Source organism: Dipodomys spectabilis, unplaced genomic scaffold, assembly GCF_019054845.1.
Source record: "Dipodomys spectabilis isolate Male_0828 unplaced genomic scaffold, ASM1905484v1 ptg000178l, whole genome shotgun sequence".
In the NCBI taxonomy this organism is placed as follows: Eukaryota; Metazoa; Chordata; class Mammalia; order Rodentia; family Heteromyidae; genus Dipodomys; species Dipodomys spectabilis.
The window spans coordinates 11,678,340-11,695,046 of record NW_024870855.1 but is presented as its reverse complement, the minus strand read 5'-3'; the positions used below and the strand labels follow the sequence as shown (position 1 = coordinate 11,695,046).

General features: G+C 44.7%; 1 protein-coding gene across 1 annotated transcript in view; it reads left to right on the top strand.

Annotated features, from left to right (window-relative positions):
* Nucleotides 1-13,221, top strand: part of Bmper (BMP binding endothelial regulator) — a 222,515-nt gene extending 209,294 nt beyond the window's left edge. Inside the window, exons 14-15 of the mRNA XM_042695043.1 lie at nucleotides 3,342-3,472; nucleotides 13,019-13,221. Coding sequence (XP_042550977.1) covers nucleotides 3,342-3,472; nucleotides 13,019-13,200 — 313 coding nt within the window. The 3' untranslated portion in view covers nucleotides 13,201-13,221. The remainder of the gene's footprint in view (nucleotides 1-3,341; nucleotides 3,473-13,018) is intronic.
* Nucleotides 13,222-16,707: the final 3,486 nt, after the last annotated feature.

Below are 16,707 nucleotides of genomic sequence, written 5' to 3'. Positions count from 1 at the left end.
TTCCATCGAGATGGGAAGGCTTTCATGCCCTGGTGGGCCTGGAATTACAACTCTCCTGATCTCAGCCTCTTGAAGAGCTGGAATGATAGACTCACACTACTGTGCTCTTGCATTAGTTGAGAAGGAATCTCATGAACTTTTTGTCCAGGTTGGCCTTACAATGATCTTTTGATCCTCTTGATCTCAGCCTTGCAAATATCTAGGTGAATGGGTGTGAGCCACCATCACCAAGCCAAATATGGATTTTGACTGTGGTTCTGGTTTTATGGGGCAGAGCTCAGCTGTGGGACTGTAGGCACATTTCTTGAAATCTCTGTGTTTCCATTTCCCTGTCTGTTGAGGGCGTGGTAACCATGGGTGCCTGTGTAGACTCCTGGACACATTGCATGTAAAATTCTTGACCCAGCACCATGCACTGCTTAAGAGCAGCTGATTTAGCCTTACTGCAGCTAAGGGTGCATATCGCCTTTTCCATATTCTCATAAGCACTGGCCACAATTTTGTATAAAAGTTATCAACTTGATGCCTTTAAAATTACGTAAACGACTGGGTTTGACATGCCGCTTTCTCAACTCTTGTTTTTTGTTTTTGTTTTTTGTGAATGCCAGGTCATATAAAAAGCTTAGATCTTCTTGGCTTTTACTATGGGGGCTAATTGTTAACTGGGCCTGTTGGTGAGGTAGAGAACAGGTATGCAGTGATTATTCAGTGTGTACCTAAAGCAGTCTCTCTCCACAGCCTCAGAGACTGGGTGTAAGTATTTATAATTCTTTTTAAATTGAAGAAATTGCTTCTTGAAGCAGACAGTGGAACTCAAGTTAAAAAGGGCGGGGGGGGGGGAATTCTCTCACAAACCTTTCATTCAAATTAAATTTTACTTGTTTACTGTTCATGAAATCATACAGAATCACAGATGGCCTTCCCAGCTGGGTGACATTTCCTCATACTCAGGCCAGCCCTTTTCTACATAACCACGCCATGTGATCAGGCGTGTGGATGCCGGTGCAGCCATGCCATTTAATGGCTGTTGTGTACATGGGAAAGAGTCCCCAAACCCTGTGGACCTGGAAGAGGGTGGGGTTCAGAGACTACTGAGGAAGTGAAGTCGGCCTGGGGTCAGAGGTCAGAACCTAGACAGGTCAGAAACGTAGTATTCCACTCTGAGCCTGCAGATGATGGATGTGGCCTCTCCTGAATTGAAAACTAAAGCAACAAAGAAGGACAAGGTGGTAGGGGTGTGTGTGTGTGTGTGTGTGTGTGTTTTAAGGATGGGATTGATTTGGCTTCCCTTTGGAAGCCCAGAGGCTCCACCAATGTAGAGATGGCACCATCACTGACATGCAGCAGGCTCTTGAGGCTGAAATGCACTTGTTCCCTTTGTCTTTGTTCTTATTTCCAATCTGGGTCTCTGTGTGCTGTGGTGGGACCTCTTCTTAGGTGCCATGCAGGACCATCAGTCCTCCTTTGTTTTATTGTTCAGAGCAGGTGGGGCTCCAGCCAAGCTCCTGGGCTAGGTAAGCGCTCTCTGAGGCCATGGGCAAATGCATCCCACATCAATGGACAACATTAATACACTGACAGTGGGTGTCTGTGGCATGCTCATAGTCTTGTGTCAGCATCATCTGTGCTGCTTAGACTCTTCATTCCTGTATATTCTTTGTTCAGTCTTGCAGTGGATTCTGGGAAGGAGGCAATTCCTTCGTTCCTCCCTCCCTCCCTTCCTTCCTTCTCTCTCTCCCTTTCCTCCTCCCTCCTCTCTTTCTTTCTTACTCCTCTTTCTCTCTCCCTGCCTCTTCTATCCACCCTCTTTATAATAGGGTTTTTGTTGTTGTTGTTTTGTTTTGTTTTGTTTTGGTCCGGTCATGGGGCCTGAACTCTGGGCCTGGGCGCTGTCCCTCAGCTCTTCAGCTCAAGGCTAGCACTCTACCACTTGAGCCACAGCGCCACTTCCGGCTTTTTTCTTTTTGCTTATGTGGTGCTGAGGAATCGAACCCAGGGCCTCATGCATGCAAGGCAAGCACTCTACCACTGAGCCACCTTCCCAGCCCCTATAACAGGGGTTTTAAATCTTCCTAAGACCTCTAGCACTTGATCCATGATCTCAGCACTTACTGCTCTTGGTATTTTGATATAGGGTCTTACATTTTATGCCCAGCAGTCTGAACTGTGATCCTCCTATTTATACTTCCTGTGTAGATGGGACAACAGACACACAAATCATGGTCCTCCTAATCTCAGCCTCTGGAGTAGCTGGGATTAAAAGCATGAGCCACCACACTTGGCAGTTTTATTAACCTTCAAGGCCTCATGCATAAATGTCAACTCTAAACTTGTTAGACAGTAAAGGTAATAAATTTGCTTCGAGGAGGGCGAGGATTATAGTATGGTGTAATAAAAAGATGACTACTCTCCAAGTGAGGAAGGATGATTTGATTTGTCCGTTTGCCACTTAGAAGTATAACTCAGGGCCCATCTATTCATTTGTGAAATGATCCCTTCATTAATAAGACAGGAACGGTAGTACACTTCGTTTGCCATTCATCGGCAGACTGCACGGGTGAGCACTTTTTAAAGTGTGATATGATCTACAGGGTAAGGTCATTATTGAGTCTTTATTGTGGACGTGTTAGAAATGTGCTGGTTTGCATTTAAACACACGTCAGTTCCATTTATGCTGTGCCTCAGCGTCTTCATATTTTAAAGATGGAGATTTCGATTCAATCTTGTTCATCTCTCCATCAACTTAGAGGCTTTAAATGCTTGCTTTATTGGGAATTTGTCATCTTACGTTCTAAAGAATGAGGCCTAGGACATGTGAATGGCACGTTTTCAGAAAGCCACGAGGGTTTATGTTCTCACCAAGTTGGTTGCCGTTTTGTGTTCTATCACAATAAGATCTGGCCATTTTTTTGGTCCACGCTATTTGCAGCATGGTAGCATGTTGAAGGGTAATTATTTGCTTCCAAATTAAGTAACATGAAATGAACTCAGCTCCTCAGCTGCAGTACCTATGTGCCAAGTATTCAATAACCACCTACAAGACAGCAGCTACTGCCTGCAACAGTGGCGATTGTAGGGCATTGTCATGGCCACGAGTCCTGCCCAACAATCTTGTCTCAGAAGAAAGAAAACCTAATATTGTTGCCTTGCTCAGAACAATCCAGTACTGAGAGATGTACAGAGTTTTTACAGTATTTTTCCTTGTTCAGTCTAAGATAGCAACCCTTGATGGTCAATCAGGGCTTCACATCTATCCACCCAACACTTTGTTAGAGTCAAATTGCAGATATTTGCTGATGTGATATTTTCACATGATCCCTTTTCTCTGTCGTGTCCCTTAGGTCCTGCTTGACAGACATGTGTGAATGTCCTGTCCATAAGAACTGTTACTGTGAGTCGTTCCTGGCGTATGCTCGGGCCTGCCAGAGAGAGGGCATCCGGGTCCACTGGGAGCCTCAGAAGACCTGTGCAGGTAAAGGTGCCTGGGTGGACGATTGTGAAAAGCTCACGGCCAGCCCCAATGGACACGTGGCAGATTCCCAGAATGGCCACATCATGCTATGGATAAATGCAAATTCCAACCCTTGGCCCAACTGAACACATCTTAATAAAACACAGGGACTTCCCACAGGGCAGGGCAGGACAGAGCAGACAGCACTTAAGAGAAATGCTTGTGACAGGCACATTTTAACGATTTCAGGATTTCCACTGTTGCAAAATCCTCCTGGGCCTCCAACTCCCAGCTGGATGCACTTAGCACAGCCAGCCCGCAGCGTGGCTTAGGTGATGCATGGAGCACAGGAGACTGAAGAACATTACAGTCATTTAAGGTCTGTGGGATGAACGCAATGGCTTTTTAGAGATCATTACACCAACTCTAGGAAACCTCCCCTCTGATAAGCCAGAGTTCTGTCATAGTCCTGATTCGTTCTTGGTCCTCGGGCACACTAAAGAACTGATGTGTTATCTGTAAAATCTGTGCCTTAGCTCATCCACTCGGTATTTACTACAAAGTGACATTGACATAGGCACAGTGCTTTAATGCCTGTCAGGGCTGAGGCGGCGGCCATCTGTGGCAGACCCGACCCCCACCAAACAAAGAAGAACAAGTACAATAAACACTTGCCAATTATGGTAAGTATGGGAAAGAAACGAATAGGGCTGAGATATAGAAAACAAATGGAGAGGGGGACTTGTTACTTAGAGGATGAAGGAGGGGGGATTTCAGCATTGCTGAAGGAACTGAAGAGGATTGGCAGAAGCAGTCTACACAGCCACAAAGTAGTAGGAAATAAGAGTGCACTTTTGTATGGTGTGATGGGCTAAGAAAAGGGGCACAGCAGAAGGTCAGATGGGAGCCAGAGTGACCATGTGCAGGATTTTGTGTGTCCTGGGGCTTGAACACAGTGCCTGGGAATTGTCCCTTAGTTTTTTGTTTTTGTTTTTGTTTTTTCCATTCAAGGCTGGTGTTCTACTACTTGAGTCACTGTTCTACTTCTGGCTTTTGGGTGATTAAATGGAGATAAGAGCCTTCTGGACTCCTGCCAAGGCTAGCTTGGAGTTGCATTCTTCAGATCTCAGCCTCCTGAGTAGCTGGGATTATAGGCTTTTATTCCGCAAGAAATGGAGTAGGATGATGGATCTAGGAGGGGGGAATGGAAGGGGGAGCTTGGAAGGCACCTTCGTTTCCCTTTAGTGCAATAACCAGGCTGTGTCTTCAGAAACCCATCCAAGCTGATAGCTCTGTGGACTTTGCTATCATTTCTGACAGCCCAAGTGTGATCTGGGCCAGGGTCTGCTGTCCCCTGCATGGGCACCACCCTGTGGCTCTTGACAGATCAATACTGACCTGCTATAAAGTGGCTCAGGTGAAGTGTGCCCAGGCTGCTGGTAGGGGAGGCAAGTGGGTGGCTGGAAGGGAAGCCAGGGATGCTGGGCCAAACCTGTGAGGCCGTGTTTGGGGGAGAGGAGGGCAGGGGCCTCGTAGCCCATCTTGAAAACCCCCAGCTCCCACACTTCATTCTGAGTCCCCCTTCGAGTCTAGCAGGAAATGAGGCAGTAGATGGAGACAGGATCCTTCCATCCATCCCGGTGCAGCGGAGGACCAACTGATTTCCATTTTCCTATTAGCTAAGGTGGCCTTGTAACAGAATGTGAACGTCTCCTCCTGGCCCAGGCCTTCACTCAGCATCCTTTCTGTAGGTACACTGATGGAGGACTGTACATTTCACAACATCCTTATTTCAGGGACTGAGTCTCTGGATCTAAATTGCTTTTCTAATGGAAGAGCAAAATGGCCTCTGGAAACTCCCATTTACCTCTCAACATTAGCAAAGCCATCTATGTGGAGGATGACTACATCAGTGTACAGTTAGGGGACACTGCACCCACACATGTGCACACATAGATACATACACACAGGCACACACAAATACATACACATGCACTTAAACGTCAGTGCATGTGCACATACATATCTACATACACACATACATACATGAACATACACATACATACTATGGACTTCTCCAGGTTGGCAGTTAGTACATGGAAACATGTTTTTAAAGAACCATTATTTTATTCAGGTTCTTCTAGACTATTGAAGACCATAAGAATACTATTTACTTGTTTTTAGCTCCCAGGTTCTCTGACTCATGACAGCGCTTAAGGCTACTTTAAGATCAAGAAGAGACATTTTTCCAGAGTAAAATATCTTGGAAATTGAACAAAGAAGCCAGGCATGAAATTCTGAGCAGGTGACATTCTAAAGGCAAGCCTGGAATTAACACCATCATTATGACTGACATATCACTCGCCACTAACTGTGTCAAAAGGTCTAATGGAACTCTAATGTAGCCTGGGAATTACTAAACCCAACGCAATATGATGAGGGCGCCTGTGAAAGTATAGGAAAGGTTAACAATAACCATTTTCTTTCTATTTATTATTTCCTAAGTATCTCCTTCCTCGGGGACACTATTAGCATTTTCTATTGTTTGATATCTTACCCTGTGACCCTAATCACCTATATGATAACATTGTGTCTCTCATATTTTACTGCTAGACACTGAGACTTAGAATAGTTAGGTAATTTGCTAAAAGGCAAAGATCTAGAAAGCAAAGGAGCTGAGGGTGAAAACCAGATCATAATTTGTAGCTTTAGTCATGATGAAAACATAGAAAATCAAGATCATCGTGGGGGAAACAATACGAATACATTGATTTCTGTATTTATGTGAGCCTCAACCTAGTCATCCAGGTGTTTGGTGGCTAGATCTTTATTAACCTTCGTGACTTTCCAGTTCATGTTCACATGTTCAATGTGACCTGGTACCTTCTGATTTGAAGTGGGTAAGTTTGTTAGGATCTTGCGTTCCTTAGCAAGCAGACTTCCTGCTATGTGCCTGCCTCTGGCACTAATTGTCACTGCACATCCTGCAGTCCATTTTATAGACAGCAGAGGGGCTAGGAGAGCAGGTTTTTGTGTGTCCTGGGTGATCTACAGGTCATGTAAGCAGTTTTCCTCCCTCCCTGTTCAGCACCACACCTTTCAGATGGTTCTAGATCTTTCCTTGCAGCCATTCTTCCCTACCTTCTAGCTCTATACTCTTGGCTCTTTCTTGGCTGACTGGATACTTCTGTCAAAGTCTGGGGATAAAGTAGGGCACTGTGACCTTTGGGTCAGCACCTTGTAGGTCTGCGGAGGATGGGAAGTAACAGAAACAGCTCAGTTCCATCCCTAGAATGCAGTTCATACATTGTGTCTCCATGTGTCACCACATTCATGAACTGCATGAATGTGTTCAGACATTCCAGACCTGCTCATCCTCACTTTGGTTCAAAACTCCAACATGTTCTGATTTAAAAAATGATTTAAAGCCAGACACTGGTGGTTCACACCTATAATCCTAGCTGCTCAGGAGGCTGAGATCTGAGGATTGTGGTATGAAGCCAGCCCAGGCAGAAAAGTCCGAGACACTCTTCAATAAACTGCCCAGAAAGAAAAGCTGGAAATGGCGCTGTGGCTCAAATGGTAGAGCATTAGCCTTGAGCAAAAGGAGCTCAGTGACAGCTCCCAGGACCTGAGTTCAAGTCCCAGAACTGGCACAAAAGAAAAGTGATTTAACTAAATGTAATCTTTGTGCACAAACCAAATCACCTTTTTTTTTTTTTTTTTTTTGGTATTTGTCCTGTGGCTTGAACTTGGGACTTCGTTACTGTTTCTCAGTGTTTTATGCAAAGCTAACACTCTACCACTGGAGCCACAGCTCTACTTTTGGCTCTTTTTTTGTGTGTATGCTTAATTGGAGATCCTTCCTAGGCTGGCTTTGAACTGACATCATCAGATCTCAACCATTTGAGTAGCTACAATTACAGGCATATGACACCAGCTTACATTCTTTTGTGTGTGTGTGGCAGAGCTTGAACTCAGGGCCTGGGTGCTGCCCCTGAACCTCTTTGTGCTCAAGGCAAGCACTCTTCCACTTAAGCCACAGTGCCACTTTTAGCTTTTCTGAGTCCATTCAAACCTCTGATCAGGCTGGGAAAAATTAAGAGAAGGTATGGAGAAAGCAAATTGCTCCCAGTAATCTGGATGCAGGGGGATAGAAAAAAAACAATCTTTAATATCAATCACAACCAAAGTATATACTGAAGGTACATCAGGAATCCAGGGCATGCCTCTTAGGGGCGTTCCTACTAGCTCCATCCTTTCATTTACCTTATATAGATCTTGGAGCATAGGGCAAGCCCTGGAGGATTTCTGAATAACAAATACGGGTGTGTTCCAAGGACTCTTGGAAGGGCCTATGTGCCCAAGGTTTATTTGTTCCTCCACCAAAAGGTGGAGGACTACAAGTTTAGGTTTGGTCAATGGCCACTGCTCTACCCAGATTGGGCTTCCCAGTTTCTACCTAATGGGAGGTACTTGGGGGGGGGGAGTGGCCTTTAGGATTTGGGGTGCACCTGAGCAGGTCCCCAATGTTCTTCTCTGTAATTATGAAAGTTAAAAAATAATCCTTTTCCTTAACTCCCTCTCGATCCTGTTTAAGCCTTTGTGCTTCTTCCCCATCCAGGATATCATCATAGGATGCTCGATGGTCTGTAGTGACTATGGCATCCATTTGTTTTAGCATGTCTTGCCCTAGTAAATTGGCAGTGAGGTTCTTTGCCACTAAAGGGCATATCTTTCCCTGTTCTCCATTGGGCTAGTCCATTTCATAAGGGCAACCATCTCTTTGGACTGGGAGTTGCCCCCTACCCCCAATATCGGGGGCCCGGGTGCAAGCTTCCAGTCCAAGGGCACTTCCTCCTCCCTGAATATGGTTCGAACTGCACCCCCCCCCCCCCCCGTGTCAATTAAGCAGTGAAACCTCTTTCCGCCTATGAGAATACTCATTTTAGGGCGGAGTCCTTCCACCAGGTGGACGGTCCAATGGGCCTGGGTCGCCCTGCCACGAGGCTGCCTGGGCCTCACAGCAGAGGGGTTCCTCCTGAGTTAACGGGGCTGGAGGATGCCCCTCCCCTAGTTTAAAGGCTTCCCATCTAAATCAAACTTGGATCCGCAATCCTTTTTCCAATGGTATCCCTTCCTGCCCCTGAGGAAGGGTGTAGGGGGAGTGTTACCCCCCCCCCCCGTTGGCAGTGCCCCTCCTGCCCGCATTTAAAACAAGACCCTCTCCCTGATGGTCTTGGAGTTCCTTGGCCCTGGGCTGCCAGCACCTGGGTAATAGCTTCAGTCATTGCAGATGTAAAGCTAAAGCTAGTGATTGGGACTGGTGCTGTTGCTTTCCCACATCCTGCGAGGCCATCATCTGTCCAGGGAACTCTCTCTCAATCCTGCGCAGGCCATGCAGTGGTCTGCATTCATCCCTTCCCAGACCAGCAGCTTTACAAACTGATCTCGGAGGTTCCCTGCCAGCAGCTTGCGGTGAATGCTCTGTTGGACTTGGTCTATAAAATCAGGTAGAGGCTCACCCGGTTTTTGTCTCACTCCTGCTATGGGGGACTCAGTAGGCCCATCATCCAGTTTGTTCCACGCGGCAAGTCCTGCCTGCCTCACCTGGTCACGGTACGGGCCAGGTATTGCGGCCTGTTGGACGCCAGTGGAGTGCCCTTCCCCTGTCCCTGCTAACATGGCATAAGTAATAGGTATCACGGGTTGAGCCTGCCGGTTATTCTCTGCTCGCACTCTGCATTCCTCCTTAAAGAAAGCACACCATTTAATAAACTGAGAACTCGTGAGGACGGCTTTGGCCACATCCAGCCAGTCCTTAGAAACACACGGGTGATAAGCAATGTCCTGTAATAGGGTCTGGGCCCAAGGAGAGTTTGGGCCATCCTCCGCCACTGCCTTGCGGAGCTCTTTAAGATCCTTAGCTTCCCATGGATACCATTCCAAGGGCCTGTTAGCTCCTGGTGCCAGAATGACCAGGTACACTTGGGGAAGCGAATCCTGTGGCCTAGAGTCCGAGCTCTCGGGTGGCACTTCCTTTCCAGGGTAGGCCTCCGAGTAGGTTAGTTCCCCAGCCCTCGGCCCCTCCATGGAAGGTTGGGAGAGGTCTCATGAAAGACCGAAGGGGTCTGAGGAAAGGTAAGTGCACCGCTCACCCATTCCCTAGCCTCCCTTAGCCCGGGAGACAATCAGACACAGCGGGGAGTCAACTCAAGCAGGAAAACTCCTTTATTAACAGAGCAAGCCCTTTTTAAAGCAAAAAAGAGCAGGTGGGAGGGGAGGAAGAGGAACCAATCACTGTCAAGGTCACACTCTATCATGCACCTAAGCTTCCATAGGCTGGTTACGCACTGCCCGCTCAACTCCCTCTCAGCACCATCTTTGCTGCCCATGTGCTCTACAACCTATCACCTGTCCAACTGCAGTACACTTTCCCTGATTCCAACAGCAGTCCTGCCTTGCCCGCATCCCCTCCTGGTTCTCCAGAGGCCCTTGCTGCCATGGTCTGCCTCACAGATTTCTGCTTATTTTCTTTTTTTTTGTGGTGCTAGAGGAGGAATCCAAGAGCCTAACAAGCCAAGCAGCAAGGCCTCACATCCTACGACCTCTAGAGCTAGCTCTGTGACGTCAGTGGGGTTTGCTCTCCAGAGACTTCTTCAATCTGTCGCCAACATTTCCATGACAGGTCAACACTCTGTCTCTTCTTGTCCACTGTGTTTTGCTCGCACTGTGATGGGGCATCTTACACTTTCTTAGTTCGGAATCTGTATGCCAGCTTCACTTACTTATTTATAAACTCGGCCTCCTTCACCTGGAGGTCTTCGCATTGAACATCGAGGGCTGCAGAACATGTCCAGCATATAGCAGATACTCCATAAAAGATATTTCCTGGTTCAGTTTGGGTTGAAATGGAGTTGATATTCACATGATGAAGAGAAACACCGGAAGAAGGTCTTTTCTTTTTTCTCTAATAGTTTCTCATGAACACTAGTCTGTTTTATACCAGTTAATGATGCGGGAATGCATCAAAACTTGCTATTAAAAAGCTTGAGGCAGTTGGGTTCTGGTGACTTATGCTTACAATCCCAGCTACTTGGAGTCTGAGATCTGAGGATCTCAGCTTGAATCCAGCAAGAAAGTTTAGCAAACTCTTATCTCCAGTAAACTACAAAAACAAACAAACAAACAAAACAAAACCAAGAGGCCAGAAGTGGAGCTATGGCTCAAGAGGTAGAGTGCTAGCCTTGAGCAAAAAGAAGCTCAGGGTCAACTCCCAGGCCCTGAATTCAAGCCTCAGGACCAGTACCAGGAAAAAAAAATAGATTGAGGAACAAGTGAAATATAAATAGTTGAGCTAGAAGAAAGATTTGAGGATGACAGGGGAGAAGGCACAGGAGACATTATTATTGTGAGAGTCAGGGAGGAACAAGAGGAAACAGAGGTGAGTTCTTCCTACTAGAAGGGTTCTGCAGAATTCTGATTAGAAGGGTTCCCAGCAAGCATCTTGGAGCCCAGAGGAGCTGGGCAGTCAGTAGGCAACAGAGTGGAAAATGAACTTACTTTAGATCGGTCACATGGACCCCCACACTGGGAAATGGAGTGCCAGATGAGACACCATTGCAATGACATCGTCATCCGACAGGCATTTCCTGAGCTACAGCACTGTACTTGGCCCTGCATTGAGTTCTGTGTCAGAACTTTGGGCAAAGCAAGACCTTCTCTCAAAAATAACCAGAACAAAATATAGGTGTGGTAGATTCCAGAGCCAAAGGAGAACTGGCCAGTTCTCTGCTGTGATTGTTTGCCCAATGATTCCATCACTTACTGGGCAAGTATCGATTGCTGGCCTATGTCCTGACACTCTTAAGGCAAGCAGAAAATGATTCTTCAAATACTCAAGATATAAGGATAGACCTCAAACCCCTCAGTTCCTCAGCAAGCATCTCAGACAGCTCAGAGAGTGGACCATAGAATGCTGTGGGTTATATTTGATATTTCAAGAGAATTCATTGGTGATAGTCTATTAGTAACTTATTCTGCTGTTGATGGGTTTGACAAATGACTGTATCGTTTATCACTACTTTCAAAGTGTCTGCTGTGTTCAGAACAGGTGTTTAGTTCATAATTAGAGCAGGGATAACTATATGAGTATTTATTATAGTTCCATAGAGAACAATGGTAATTATAGGGTCATATTTTAAGGTTGCTTTATTCAAATGCTTTCCAAAATTCTATGTTCATGTAGCTTCATTTTCTAATAAGAAAGAATGAATTCGTGAGGGGTAATTGAGTGATCTTTGAACAGAGACCTCGTTTCTCATTTGGTTTTAACTAGTATGATTGCCATTAGTGGGGTCTTCCTGGAATTTATTGTACAGTTTTTATGAACTTGCTATTAGGTAAATATAGTCAAATACCAATGCTTTGTGATAACACTAAATGAATCATTTGAAAGACAGAAATGGAGACCCATTTTCTTGGAAACCAATTTTATCTATAAGAATAATATTATATACTATATTATATATATTACATATTATATTATATATTATGTGATTTCTATGCCACGTATTGGTTTGCAAAGTACATAACCAGCAATAAAAAGTTTAAGCTCATGACAAGGGATCTGTCATTGTCATTGGTTTGATTTGGGGCAACTTCAAATGATGGTGTCAGTGTCACTGGCATTCTTAAGAGTTCCCGCTCCAAATTCCTACAGGTTTCAAGTAGGAATTGGTGAGAACAGAGGTAGGTTTCCTGATTTTTCATTGGAACAAACTCAGATGGAAAAGTCTACATGTCATGAAACTTCGAGAATGCTTGTTATTGTTTTCTGACAAATCTATCTATGAAATGTCAGGATCTCTGAGAATGCTGTCAAAAACCATCTCAGCTCTAAGTTAGCAAAGATAAAAAAAATGGCTATGACTTGTCTGTCACCCAGATCATTTTTTATATCCTCCGGCCCAGCCAGCTGCTGCCCTGGCTCCAGTCTGATTTTTCTGATTTGGTTCTCACTTGACTCAAAAGGATTCACCCAGCACATGATTGCTGAGATTAAAATATGTCACACAGTTCCAGTAGCCTTGTTTGGTTTTGTCTCCATGTGTGCAGCATCATACATTTGAATATTGATGTAGATGAATGAATTAAATATTTTAAGGTATCACTGTTCCATTGCTAGAGGGACTATTTGGGGTTAACTTCCATGATATTTAAATAATTTAATAACCTTAACCCATTGCATGTAACTCTGCATATAACTATCAATAGTTTATCTTACCCAGGAATGGAAAGCTTTTGGAGTTCACTGGCCTGAGCTATAGATCTGTAGGTTTATTTATTTATTTTTCTTCTGTAGTTTTATTTTTATAGATGTAGGCAATTCCCAGAGTGTCTGAGGGACATTTGCTGTTCATTATTCCCCTGTTAAAATGTACACATGAACCTTCACTGTGAGAAGGTTTGGGCACTGACAGCTAGGAGTCTTCAGGTATGGGCTCAGGCTGAGGGCGAGTTAACATGGCTGTTCTCCACATCACCCCTTTCTTTCCTCTCCTTCAGCCACTCAGTGCAAGCACGGTGCTGTGTATGACACCTGTGGCCCTGGCTGTGTCAAGACCTGTGACAACTGGAATGAGATCGGTCCCTGCAGCAAGCCGTGCATCGCAGGCTGCCACTGCCCAGCCAACCTGGTTCTTCACAAGGGAAGGTGCATCAAGCCAGTCCTTTGTCCTCAGCGGTGACCTCTGACCCAGGCCTGGAGACTTTGCAACTGGGGGGTGGGGGGGTAGGGAGGTCCTTGACATTGAAGTGGAAGAGCCAATGAGAGACTACAGTGTGCGTGTGCCTGATGCCTCCCATACACTCATAGAGTATATATGTGTACATATATAGATATATAGATATATTCAAAAACATTTCATCATTTATACAAACGACAGGTGGATTGTTATATGTATATTTTTTGCTATACGACATGTATTGTTTCTCGGGTCCTAATCTGTAGACCATCGGATGTACACATTGTATAAATGCACCAGGTGCTTTTAATTTAATCAGGCGGCATGCAGACTCAGTGGATGGCTTTTGCCTCACATACATTTGTCATTTGGTAGGGAAGTTTTCTAAGAAGTCTTAATTGCCTGCCTGCTTTCATTTGAGTCAGGACTTATAATTGAGTAGGGCGTGTGTTTCTTTGGAGGCATTTCGTGCTTCCAAAGAAAGGCATGTTGGCCCTCGAGAGATGACAGGGCACGGGTGAGAGTCCCTAATGGTGCCTGCAAAGCAGGGAAGACGCTATTAGACTTTATTGAGCCCTAAGCTGATATGGTTTCCCATACTGGCTAGTTGCCAAGCAATACATATCGTCACTAGAGTGTAACCAAAGAGTCAAGTGGTTTCCTGCTGGTCTTACATTTTCCTCCAGGCTCCTAATTATATACCTGTGAGTGATGGCTGTGATGGTTGGATGTCAGGCATTGGGATGAAGGAAGAGGTGTCTGGATGACATGTAAATTATATTGGGTATGAGAGGATACTTGAGGAAGCTGTTGACCATCATATGAAGAAATAGTCATTTCTCTGAATCTCAGAACCATTTACAGTAGGAAAATCTAATGAGAATTCAAAAGCCATCTCTATTTTGTGACTCTCCTCTGTATTCAATGGAAAGTTTTGTCTGTTTCTATAGAATTCTTGTCCAGTGCAATTTGGGGGATATGACTATGTCATCATTATGAGACATGAAGAGAGGATTTACTGACCATTTGATTTACTATCACTTCAAAAACAAACGGTTTATAAATTTGCTCTAATTTACTGATAGATCACTACCAGCCCCGTGTGATTTTCCTGACTTTTTGTTTTGTGTTGAACAAGTGAAAATATCAGCCAACACAAAGCTCACTGAGGCCTAAAAGTAAAATGTTCTGCATTGTAGTAAATAAAAGACTCATGATAGAAACTGATGTATTTGTTCCTTCAAGGTGCCCTGAGTTGTGCTTTATAAATTAGCTGTATCAACTTCAAGTAAGTCATTTTTAAGGTTTATTTTGATCTGTTTATATATTTGTTTTTCAAGAACATTATTAAAAGATAATGGGGAAAACTCTCATCATTTTAGCCATCAAGTACATTTCCTTCCTCAGCAAAAGCATTTATGTCCCTTTGGCATATATTCCTGACAGTGAGAGCAGGAATTTGTTGTTGCTGTTGTTTTTTAATACTGGTCTTAAAGCTTGAAATCAGAGCCCTATCAGTGAGGCTAGCGCTCAAGGTTGGTGCCCTACCACTTGGTTAATTGCAGATAAGAGTCTCATAGACTTTCCTGAGTGGCTGGCTTCAAACTGCGATCCTCAGAGCCCAGCCTCCCAAATAGCTAAGATTACAGGCGTGAGCCACTGGCCAGAATTTGGGTTTTTTTTTTCCTAAATGGGGATGTCCCTATTTTTTAAGTATGCAGTGTGATCGTGATGATTGGAATGGGGGTGCATCTGGTTCTATCACTGTGTTGCCTGAGCCCCAAAGTTAAGACTTAAATACATTTAAGTCTTGGAACAACATTCTGCTTTGCTGTGACACAATGGGGCTGTGCAATACAGTGATCAGAGAAGAGAACCAGGAGGCCTAGTCACCTCCATCCAACCTTCCCTGCCAGTACTGAGCTTCCTGGGCTGTAATTGAGGTCCTGGGGCTTGCAAAGACCGCCACGCTTACAAATTCATCTGTTTTTCACTTTGCTCTGAAAGGAAGGATAGGGCAAAGCAGTTGACCTCTCCTAGTTGGTTTCTGTCTTCTGCAGAATGAACAGATCCCTTTAGTTTGGCTTTAAATCTCTCTCCAGGTCACTCTGTTTTTTTTCTTCTTCCACAAGACAGCTGCGGAAGGAAAATGATGCTGAAGGAAACTCGTGGGTGGTTATTTACAGCTCATGATTCATCCAGGAACTGAGTAACTCCAACCAGTACAGCTAAGCACACTTTTTCTCCTCACTGTGCTCAAGGCCAGCACTGGTGGGTGAACAAGGAAGGCTGTTCTGTCTGGAACAAGTCCATCTTTCTTAAGTGGCTTAAATATAAGTTTGTGTGACACGTCTAATCCAGAGCTTGGCTTTGCCTCTGTACATTTAAAGAAAATCCCTAACCCAAGAAGAAAGGGAAATTAGAAAAGGCAGAGATTTATTCAGGCCTACTATCCCCAACAGGCAGGTGACTGACGGGGACAGAGAAATTGTCAGTTGATGGTTGTCCTCACATTCTGGTTTGGGCCATGGACTAGCTGTGCTATGACTTTATCTCATGAGCAATCATTAAAGAGAGTGATGAAATATTTAATGACTGGACCTGCTATATTCACATGAGACATACACAGTTACATGATGAGAAATGATGGTGCCCTATTTCTTCTCTTTAAAACATTTACTCCAGGAAAGCAGCGAGCACTGGTTCTAGGGCATACATAGATCTGAAACATGCGTTAATGCTGTTCTGGCTATGTGGATAGATACCCTCCTCTGATGATGCTATTAGCCATGGATGTTCAACTTGACACAATGTCTTTAATGGCAAACAGCACAATTATGGTTCTGGTTGGTACAAGAATTTCCCTTAGCATTCTTACTCAAATATTCAACATGCACAAATACTCAGGATTCATTAGCCTAATTAAGAAATCTAACATGGCGCAGGGATCAATAAAATTTTTATATTCTCTTCCTTTTTATTTATTCATCCTTGGTAGTCTTGAGATTTGAACTTAGGTACTCGTACTTTCTCGACTGGAGTAATACCAGTGACCCACAGCTCCAGCCCTATTTTTCACTGGATATTTTAAGGATAAGAACTAGCTTCCTCCTGGGGCATACAGCAGAGCCAAGATTAGTCTAGTTATAGCCGTCCCATTGTTCCTGGAATCTGGGAAGCTTGGGAAAACTGCACTTGGTGTGAGTTCAGTGTCACAGCTTTGTTTTTCAGCGTGTTTCACCCTGTACCACTACATCCAGTTTTCGTCAATGGCAATGAACTCTCATAGATTGTTCTGCTTGGGCTGGCCTGGGACCAAAATTCTCCCATTCTCAGCTCCCCTCACCTCTCCCCCCTCCCAGTTTGGGATGACAGGCAGGTACGTGTCATGGTGCCCAGCTTGGGATTGAAAAGGCATCTGGTGAACTTTTAAGCCTGGGCTGTTGTCAAGTCTCCAACTGACCAATCCCAGTCTCTCAAGTAGCCACTGTCATTTGCTGTAGATTTTTC